The following is a 10,716-nucleotide window of genomic DNA, read 5'->3' as shown; positions in this document are numbered from 1 at the left end:
TTTTTTCCCCTTTGCCTTCTCGTCTTTCTCAAGAGCTTAACACTACTACCATTCCATTTCAATTCAATCACACTTTCTCTTTTTGCATCACACATTCAAAATATACACCCCAACACACACATATGTTTATGTGTGTGTATATATATTGTATGTATGATTAATCAGTGTATGCATACTCCATTTCATTTCGTTTCCCTCAAACACAATGGCTCTCATAACTAAACTCCCATCATCATCTTCACAAACAACAACAATAACCCAGCTCAATAAACCCCAAATTTTCAGATCACACCCCTCAACTTTCATCAATTTCACAAAACCATCTTCTTCATGTTCTTGTTCTTACTCACCCTTTACTGAAAAACATTCAATTGAAAGATACCAAAGGGACAACTGGGTATTCAAGAATCAGCTAGATCAAAACTACCCATCTGATAAAGATTCAGATTATGAAATTGCGATTCAGCTGCCAGAATTAAAGAATTTGCTTCAGGTTTTGAGGAAGAAAAGAGAGAAAAATCTGGATGGTGAGAGTGGAATAGGGGGTGTTGGGAATGTATATTTGGTGGGTACGGGTCCGGGTGACCCGGATTTGTTGACATTGAAAGCTTTGAAGGTGATTCAAAAAGCTGATCTGTTGTTGTATGATAGGTTGGTGTCTAATGATGTGTTGGAGCTGGTGAATCCTGATGCTAGACTACTTTATGTTGGCAAGACTGCTGGGTACCATAGCAGAACCCAGGTTAGTCTCTGTTTTTGAATACTTTATTTTCATAATGCTGTTCTATAGTCTATACTGTACTATTTTTGATTATGATGAATTTACTTGAAAGATATTTGAGTTTTGGGTTCTGGGTTATGAAAAAAATGGAGTTTTGGTTATGGAAATCTTGAAAGATGCATGTAGGCTGTTGGTTTGCTTAGTTTTGTACTATTGGTTGCAAAATTGGAATTGGATTTTGTGTTACAATTAAAATTAGCTACTTATCAAGTTCAAAATTTTAATTGAAGTAGGTTAGTTTCATTGTTTTGAACAATTTATGTCTTGGAACTTATATATTGTTCTTTAATGCAATTATTCAGTTTTGTAGTTGGAATGTAACTAAAGGGACAATTAGAAGTCAATATGGACTATAGTTATGGAATATATGACAATATATCTCTCTCAATACTATATGATGATGGTTTACCATGTTGTAGCAAATATTTTCTTGTTTTATGATGGTAATATGTTCTTCCTGGATTAATCACTAATCGGAGAAGAACTACAAATTCAATCTGAAAACTCAATGAAAAGAATGAGTAATGGAATTGAATTCGATAGAATTGACTTTACTGAACAGTAAAGATTACAGAGTTAAAGAGAGAGGAAGCTGTGTTTAAACACATACAATTTATTAGCTAACCTATTACTTCCATTAAGCTAGTATTTATACTAAAAGCTTAGGATCAAACTAAATCTGTTAGGAAGTTATTTCAGTTATGATCGATCACGTGTCAGGCGCATGGCAGTCTAAGAAACTCATAACAGATGGTTTCAGAATTCAGACGCAGGAAAAATTAAATCTTTCAACATCTATTGTATTAGTGATTGTATTATTTGTATACTAACACCGACAACACAATTTGGCTAAAGCATTCTTGTTTTTTATACATTATTTAACAGTATGTGGTTATATATGCAGGAGGAGATTCATGAATTACTTTTGAGCTTTGCTGAAGTTGGGGCAAACGTTGTAAGGCTTAAGGGTGGTGATCCGTTGGTGAGCTTAACGTAAACCGCTGGTGTTTAGAAATATATATGGCATTTCGAAGGTCGCTAATTTTTTAAAGCGATTTTGGTTTTGTAGGTGTTTGGAAGAGGTGGTGAGGAGATGGATTATCTCCAACAACATGGCATTAAAGTGAAGGTTATTCCAGGTAAACGATTAAAACAAAGTTTAAGTTTAAATTGTAAAATATTTTTTTTCCTTGTTAATCTTTTGAGAGTGAATAGTTCGTGCATTATCTTTAGTTGACACAAAAATAACAACAAAATCCATCCATTGTTGAACAAAGTGAGATCATAATGAATTAATGATCTTGATTAGACTTCTTATACTTAAAGTTTCTAGTACTTTTTCCTTTATATTATATGCTCACAACCGTTTAATCTTTAACGATGCAAATTGGCAACGATGAAGACCATCTTGAATATGCTCAAGTTGACTTTGTTCACCTAAATACTTGTTTGACCTTTATTGACTATGGGGTTGTATGAATCCACATTTTATGATTGATTGCTTGATTGTGACATGAACTCATTTATATGTTTAGAAAAAAAACATTGTCTTTAATTATTTTATGGAACGACGTATTTGACATTGTACTTATAATCATTGACATCTATTTTGTAGGCATAACTGCTGCATCTGGAATAGCAGCAGAACTGGGTGTTCCGTTGACACACAGGGGGGTAGCAAACAGTGTTCGGTTTCTAACGGGTCATTCGAGAAAAGGAGGAACGGATCCTCTTTTTGTGGCAGAAAACGCAGCCGATCCTGATTCAACTTTGGTAGTTTACATGGGATTATCTACTCTTCCTGCACTCGTTTTAAAGCTGATCCAACATGGTTTACCACCTGATACACCTGCAGCCGCAGTTGAGCGTGGTACCACACCACAACAACGCATCGTAAGCATATCTTCTTATATATACACTTTAATATGAGAGAGGTTCATACAAGTGGCTCATTTGACCAAAATAAGTAATTGTGTCTAAAGCTTGACAATTTCAAACAATATGTTTATAATTTAGGTTGATTTGATTATTGCTGCATGTTTAATGTCCAAATTAGGTAAATATATGTGTATTCTTAACAAGGTTGTAAAAGTCGGGAGTCAGAGACGAGTCGGTCGGGACCTTGGTGGGACAACTCGGCCGAGTAGGGGATGAGACGGGGATGAGTCGGGCGTTGAACAACATTGACGTTGGTTTTTCGTTGGAGAAACCAACGCAAATCTCATATTGACTTTCTTAGATAAATTAAAAATATATATTACACATGAATATATCAAACAGGGCAGGTTCAAACGAGAACCACAAAAAGGGTGAGACCTTCGAGAACTTTTTAATTTTATAGTTTTTATGCATTTAAATGCAACAAACTATATCCAAATGTTAATTAATGCTCATATCGTTAACAAACATATGTTCATTACAACAAATTACATGTTAAATTGTTAATTATATGAACTGTTCGCATGTGCACAAACAAATATGCACATGTGAACGAGAAACTATATATTTAATTATATTGGTAAAATATAAGTTTTTTAAACTACTCGTATATCATGTTCATTCTTACTCTCCATCAACATTTATGGCTGAATTAACTTACTCACATGTGAAAAAACTTTGTAAATTAAAACTTCTCGCAGTTCTCGCCCTTTTTGTGGTTCTCGTTTGAACTTTTGACTCAAAAACATAACAATATAGGGCACAAATTCTAATTTTAAAAAATATTAAAGTTTTGACCAACTTTTACTGACTTTGACGGACTTAGACCCGACTCAGCCCTAGTTGATCCGACTTTGACCCGTCTTTTTAGGCATTTTTGGACGAGATGGCACGGGCTTGTCCCCAAACTGGTGCATTGGCCGACTCGGCCGACTTTTACAACAACGATTCTTAATACCTAAAACCTCTCAACTCGTTTTGAACTATCGATAAACCTGCCCATTTTGTCATTTTTAAGTTATACTCGTCATTAATTTTATGCAGGTATTGACAGAGCTGAAGGATCTTCCTGATAAAATCACGACGGAAGAATTCGTGTCACCAACTCTGATTTTCATCGGAAAAGTTGTGGCTCTCTCACCGTTATGGCCACAATCTTGTTCCCATGAAACTTCATGCCTAATCCCTCATATATGAACCCAAGTTTGTGCAATGTTGCTTGATTTTAACATTCGAGAATACACAATTTTGAGCTAAACTTATTCCTTCTAGTTTTCAGGTTTTTTAAATTCAACGGTGTTAATGGTTTTTTGATTTTTACCTCATTGTTCTGATTGTAGTAAAATGGAACCAAAATTGGCGGGTGACAGAGGATGTGTAATGTGTCAAAGTTAATAAATTTGTTGCGTTGACTCATACGGGTCGGGTTGGTTTATCCGGTAATTACTTGTTTATTGTCTATACTCCTTTATATTTGATAACTATAACTAGAGTATCATTGCAAGAATGTTTTAAACACTACGTACAATCTAAGAGGTTGTAAAAGTGAGTGCACATTTCTTGCTACTTCTAATCTGTTTACATTCGCGCTTTTAGTTGAATACGTAGAACGAGAATTGGCATAGTTTTAAGCTGTTTGTTGCTCATATGTGATGACCCAGAATTACCCTGAATCGATCTGTGGAATAAATGCATGATGTATTCTGCAGATGATTTGTAAATTTGTTAGACAATGGGTGGTTCTGTTAGAACAGTGATTGTTTGTAAGGAGTTACGACCCAGAAATATTTTTTGACCGAGGCAAAAAGCTCAATAATAATATAGATGAGGCTAGTTAGCAACCTAACATTTAGTTACACTAAATTCAAATATAACTACATCAAAACAATTTTATCCGACTTGACCTACATGTCCTACGGTGGCTCCGCCCCTGTTTGTAAGTATTAGTTGTCTCCATGTTTTCGCTGATACACGAGGAACCAAAATTCATGTTTTTGCTAATACATGAGGACCCAAAAGTTCACTAGAGTGACATAAATAATTTGTGCAACACATGTTAGTTTGGTTTATGTGTTTATGCCTTATGCTCACCTGTCTTTGGACCATTCTGACCTAACCTGCCACTCAGGTTCCTACAGCCAGAAGGTTGATAATCAATATGAACCAATGGGACAGACAGACTACTGTGGCCATGACCTTTTTGTCTTCACTGATTTTTTTCAAGTTTCAGTTAATAAAAGCACAATAATATGAAATCTAAAGGTAAATTGCACTATAATGGATAAAAATATTTTGATTATCTAACTATTTAATATATCACCCTCCCTCTAATTAATGAGAGTAAAATAGTTATCTTAGGAGCATAATGTTGCATTTCGTACAAATCCTTTTGTAAGGTGCGTTTGATAAAACTGAATGATATAGCATTGAATGGTTTATAATCTGAATGAAGTTGCTTCTAAATTAAAATAACATGTTTGATAATCATTTTGAACGAATAATTTGAATGATGTAAAATTACCACCTTGATATAATTTAAAGATCATATTACATAAAAATTTAAAACTTAGATGATTAATGGTTAAGAGATAGTTCTAGCTCTGAAACATTCAGCACCATCTGTCATTCGGAGGTAACAAACGCGCTAAATGCTAAGTGGTTCAGCATTCAGTGCTGAACCATTCAGTTAAGAGGTAAACAAACGCATCCACAGTGTAGAGTTTTCCTTTTCCATCAGACTGATGAATATTAGCAAGAAACCAAACTAAGGAGTATATTTCAAAAGGAGGGTAACATGACCATTTTCTCTATATATGAAATTATAATTATAATATATATTTACACTTTACTGATCTACTAGTATACATTATACATCTACATCTACATCTGTATAATAATAAACAAAACAATGAATATCTCTGAATCAAAAGAAGAGTATGTATACCCTTCCCAATCCTCTTCACAAAATACCCTCGTCGCGTGTCACAAGAATAAGAATTACGTAATGTTTTTCAGTAAGCAGCAGAATCATTTCTCATACACTCGGGGATTGGAAACTTTGTAACGTCGCGTCCTGCTTTACTAGTTCTTATTTCCGGCTGTCCCATTGAATCCCGATGCAAACCAAGTATGATCTTATTAAACTCGGTTTCCTGAAGTGAATTGTTCATAAAATAAGACATTATCTGTCGTTTGTTGGGCGTAATGGTCTTTCTATGACCTGCATACGCCCTATAACCCTGGATCGCGTGTCCCATGTTTCCACCATGTGATGCCATGAACACATCACTGTTTTCAGACACAATGTAGTCAATTGCGGCCATGATTGATGCTTTTTTTGCGTATGGCTCGAGTTCTCCAGGTAACCCAAGGTCTTCTTTGTTGTAAAAATGAGGAAATTCGCTTACGAGTGGTAATAACACTTTTGAACCGCCAAACGGGTTTCCGCCCGCCCAGAAGATCCGCCCGTTTCTCGGCACTCCAAGTGCTTTCAAGAGCCTATAAGTAGCCAAATCACCGGTAACAATTAGGGATGTGAAGAATAAGTATTATACCCGGCAATTAAGACCCATAGTTTGAAAATTAGGTCCATTGGGATAGGTATTTAGCTAAATAGGTCCATAAAAAAGTTAAAGAATGGGTCCTATAATTCAGACCCATATGAAACCTAACAAATGTATATAAGGTCCAACAGGTCCTTTTTGGGTCTTAACGGGTCTGTAGTCTGTACAAGATATTAAAAGTATTGTTATCTAGAGGTTTTACTAGGTTAAGAAGCTTTAAGAAATGGGTCTCGACCCGAACCGTTTGACCCATCTAAACAATCTGACCCCTTCGACCCATGACCCGTTTCGACCCAGTCTATTCAGGTCTCGACCCACTTCAACCCGTTTTCCAGAGTGTTCAGATTATTGTTACAATTATTGGTTTAATTTAAAAATGTTGTTACTGAATGGCTAACCACAACCTTACCCGACCCATTTTGTCACATGCTATTAAAGACTCATTCGAACAGGACATGTTACGACGCAGGCGGCCTAGGTAAACGATGCTTACCGGGTGACCTCCAAGGCAGTTAAAGGGCAAAGACCAGCTAGTTTTCGGTCATGATACGTCATGTTTGATCTTGAAGTTAAGAGCTCGGGCCGACTTTTTCTTTCATTTTGGATGATGTCATCATAGTCCGAGCTTAAACCAGGAAGACAGCCCGTTCTGACCCATACATCTTTCTCCATTCTAAGATGAAGAGCAAGATAAGGCCCTTTGCTTCTCATTCTTTCGGTCAGTTTTTCACCTAGTTCACGAATTGGTGGTGCAAATCGCAATGCGTGAAACGCAACCTAAAACAAGTTAAAAAACATACATTATAAGTGTGTGATTCGTGACTTTGTATTGTGTGGCATTGGGGCTTAACATTATGGCCCCTGTCTATTTTTGTGCTTGAATGAATTGAATATCTATTGCTTTTCAGAAAAAAAAAACATACATTATACATAATACTAATTCCCATGAGGCTGTCACTATCACAATGTCAGCCCCATAAATAGCCCCAACTTCGGGGGTAAGTTAGTAATTTGGCTTTTTTTTTCCTTTCTTTTTCCTTTTTTTACAACCTTTCTTTCACTTCCTTTTTCATTCCTTTTTATTAAAGGTCCAACTAACCGATCACTAACTGGCCAAAACCACCGACCGAAACCACCCCACAGCGAAGCACATGTTTGTTTTACTCGTTGTGGTACTAATGGCGCTTTTGGTTTTATGCAAATGTTAATTTGGTTGTTATAAAACTTTTCATGATGATACCTTGCATCGCAGCTTTTGGAGATCAGAAGGAAGATCTTTGGAGAGCCTAGAGTCTAAACCTCGTAACAACAAAACGCCTTCTCGTCTCATCTGTATTAAACAAACAAAAACAACCCAAATCGTAAGACATTTTGTCAAGTTAAAAGACGGCTTCATAGATGACTAGTTGCAACAAAGTATCATGTTTTTTAGCTAAAAATCAAATCTTTAAATCATTAATGTTAACTACTTGACTAAGTAAACAATGTTTTCTGGCTAAAATCCGAACGTTGGAATCATTATTGTTGACTACTTTACTCGGTAAACACTCATATCAACCGAACTAAAGATTCAAACAGTTAATAATGCATTTGTACCCTTTTGAGATACCGCGCACGAATCCATTGAGGAGAAACATGAAGGGGAGTGTGTTTTTCTTCAACTGGTCTTGACATCAAATGGTTCGATGGTAACGATGAGATGATTCTAACATCATCTGATAGTGCTTCTTTGAAATGTTCCACATCAAATATGTCAGAAAACTCACTGCAAAAATTTATTTCATATTAAAATATGTTCTCAAATAGCAACATTTTTGGATAAAAAGATTAAGTAAAACAAAAAACCAATATGGTATCAACAGCAGGGTGTTTCAAGATTAATCAGAATTGGAATATGAAAGTGAACTCATTTACTAAAAAGGTCAATCTTGGCATTAACACAAAAGGGTGTTTCAAAAGGCAAATTTTGCTGTAAAAAGTTAGTTTCTGTAACAGGGCATTTCAAGAATTGTATGACAACATAAATTTGAAGGGGAACTAATTTAATCCACTAAAAAGCCAGGTGAAAGATAAACAACCCATACCCCATGTGAGAGTAATCTTGTCATTAATGTAAAAAGATTCAAGCTTTTATAAATTTTCCAGAAGTTTAAAACTTTTTGACATCATAAAGATTTATATCAAGGTTGCATCATAACTGAAAACTGAAAAGGTAATGTATTAACTAAAATTACCAAAATAAAAGATAGATAATAATAGTACATTACCTTTCATCTCCCCAAATAACATTCACTTGTAAAATTGGTAAAACAAGAGCAGCACCAAGTATTCTAGCAATAACAACAGCATCAACAATTTGGTTTCTTTGTTGATTCATACCACCAGAAACCACTACAACCAAATACTTTGTTCTATCTTTTAAAATCTCAACACTTGATTTCTTATATTCTTTACTGAAATCCAAACAAGGTTTATATCCATACCCATCAGGCTGTTTCCAAAACTCATTCATGTCTTCAACATTCTTGAATGAATTTGAAGCCCCATTTGGGATTAAGCTAAAACTGTCCTTTTTAGGGGTAATCCCACATGGGTTTGGTGTAAAAGGATCAAAATTATACCACATCTTCATCATAAAAACAAACCCACATAAAAAAAGGACCAAAAACCATGTTTTTGGGTTTTTCAAGAACTTTGATCTTGATAAAGTTACAGTCTTGGAAGCTTTTTTGGGTGATAAAAGAAGAGATTGAAGTGAGTTAGATGATAGTGAGTTAATGATCTCTGAAGGTACAGATATGTAACATTGATGATGGTGTTTCTTGTAGTTAACACTTTTTGAAATTGCCATTGAAAGATCAAAAATTTTAGCTCAAAAGGAAACCAACCCTCAAAGAGAAATAAAAGAGCCAAAGGCAACACTTTTGGCTAGATTTTGATCTTGCTTAAAATGTTCATGATGTTTTTAAAAAGAATTGGATATTGGATAATAGGATAATAGAAATGAAAGAATGAGTGAGAAATGTTTTCTAACTTTTAAATTTTGTGTCAGAGGTATATATATATAGGTGTGAAGTTGGGGTGGGGTTGGAGGTAGAGAGCTATTTAAATTTAATTTTAATTATTTTGAGTTTTTAACTTTTAATGTGGGGTTAGAAACTTATATTTTCACTTTTAATTTTAATAAATATACTCATAATCGATAATCATTTTTAAAATGTATATACGATACAAGTTTTCAATACATAATATTAATGGATTTATCAATTATACAAGTGATTTTATCACTACCATTTATTTATAACTTCGAACCTATCGTTTTTAAAAATCAGTACATCATGGAAGTATTGCTCTGTTGATTTTTAGAGCGTGAAAAATGGTGATGAAGTTTTGAATCGCGTTGTTGAAACAAAGAACGAAATAAATGAAGCAGTGTCCCTCGCAAGATTCGATTAGAAAGCATCCACTTATGCTCTTCATATTAAAAAGGTAATAAACCTTTGGTCCTTAAATAGAATTGAGAGTTTGATCTCGTTGTAACAAGCCATAATGTACCTTTGTTATATTATCTATATATTTAATTAGAAAAAAAAAAGAACAGTAACAGTCAAAATTAGCCTCCAACAATTTTGACTTTAAAAAATCCCATTTTCAAATAAATATATATAGTAATAGTTGTGGTATGTAACAAAAATGCATTTCTGGCTGGATGGTTTTGTGCGCACTTATACAAATAGGGGTTGTTAGTTTGAGCCTTGAGATTGGTTTTAATTTTTATTTTTTTTAAAAAGATACTAATTTTTATGATGTATTCTATTAGTTTTAAATATTTAACAAAAGTTAATGGTTTGTTGCGTGGATAGGAGCGTTGCTTTGTTAGTAAGTGGTTGCGGGTTCAAAAACTAATGAGCACTTTTATTTTGAATCTTAAAAACCGATTTATTTTAAACCATAAATAACTAATGTTTACATGGTCAAACGCACTTCGACCGCAGCGAATCACAGTTGACCCCCAAAACTTGTTAATAATAATAATAATTTGTCTGCTTTAAAAAAAAAAGAATTGGAGTTTGAATTGTTTGAAGCAATAAAATGATTTTAATATAGGTTATGATATTAAAATTCGATGAATCCATACTATTGAAAAGTTCACTGCTAAAATAAACACTAATTATTAGTAATTCATAACATGAAATAAGAGTTTTGTGTTACGAACACGGTATTTATTTGAACCATTTAAGTTTTGGTGATTTTATGATTCAATGTTTAGCATCTTAACTTCTAACGTAAGTAGTTTTAATACTATTACGTAGTAAGTTACAAGTTTATACCTTGTATTAATTTGTTTTTACTCTAATGCTAAGACCGTGTCATTAGTTCCTTAACAATTTTCAGAATTCAAACCAAAATAATCAAATGTCTTTAATGTTACTA

At 34.1% G+C, this 10,716-nt stretch overlaps 2 protein-coding genes across 2 annotated transcripts; one reads left to right on the top strand and one right to left on the bottom strand.

Moving 5' to 3' along the window:
• The first annotated feature begins 205 nt into the window (after positions 1-205).
• Positions 206-4,178, top strand: LOC139861684 (S-adenosyl-L-methionine-dependent uroporphyrinogen III methyltransferase, chloroplastic-like). Its single transcript, XM_071850153.1, has 5 exons — positions 206-742; positions 1,686-1,763; positions 1,851-1,920; positions 2,397-2,674; positions 3,764-4,178. The coding sequence occupies exons 1-5, from the start codon at positions 206-208 to the stop codon at positions 3,914-3,916; spliced, it is 1,116 nt and encodes a 371-aa protein (XP_071706254.1). The 3' UTR covers positions 3,917-4,178.
• A 1,335-nt stretch (positions 4,179-5,513) lies between these two features.
• On the bottom strand, positions 5,514-9,184 carry LOC139861683 (O-fucosyltransferase 20-like). Its single transcript, XM_071850152.1, has 5 exons — positions 8,550-9,184; positions 7,879-8,047; positions 7,523-7,612; positions 6,776-7,059; positions 5,514-6,217 (listed from the first exon to the last, which is right to left on the bottom strand). Exons 1-5 carry the CDS (start codon positions 9,131-9,133, stop codon positions 5,731-5,733), a joined length of 1,614 nt encoding a protein of 537 aa, XP_071706253.1. The 5' UTR covers positions 9,134-9,184; the 3' UTR covers positions 5,514-5,730.
• Positions 9,185-10,716: the final 1,532 nt, after the last annotated feature.

This window comes from Rutidosis leptorrhynchoides, chromosome 8 (assembly GCF_046630445.1).
Source record: "Rutidosis leptorrhynchoides isolate AG116_Rl617_1_P2 chromosome 8, CSIRO_AGI_Rlap_v1, whole genome shotgun sequence".
NCBI classification, from domain to species: domain Eukaryota; kingdom Viridiplantae; phylum Streptophyta; class Magnoliopsida; order Asterales; family Asteraceae; genus Rutidosis; species Rutidosis leptorrhynchoides.
This window is presented reverse-complemented; position numbering and strand designations above follow the sequence as displayed.

Coding starts and splice junctions, on each gene's coding strand:
- LOC139861683 (XM_071850152.1), bottom strand. CDS start 9,133: ATGGCAATTTCAAAAAGTGTTAACTACAAGAAACACCATCATCAATGT. Junction 7,060..7,522: donor TCCAAAAGCTGCGATGCAAG/GTATCATCATGA, acceptor AACTTGTTTTAG/GTTGCGTTTCACGCATTGCG. Junction 6,218..6,775: donor ACTGCCTTGGAGGTCACCCG/GTAAGCATCGTT, acceptor GGCTACTTATAG/GCTCTTGAAAGCACTTGGAG.
- LOC139861684 (XM_071850153.1), top strand. CDS start 206: ATGGCTCTCATAACTAAACTCCCATCATCATCTTCACAAACAACAACA. Junction 743..1,685: donor GGTACCATAGCAGAACCCAG/GTTAGTCTCTGT, acceptor TTATATATGCAG/GAGGAGATTCATGAATTACT. Junction 1,921..2,396: donor TAAAGTGAAGGTTATTCCAG/GTAAACGATTAA, acceptor TCTATTTTGTAG/GCATAACTGCTGCATCTGGA.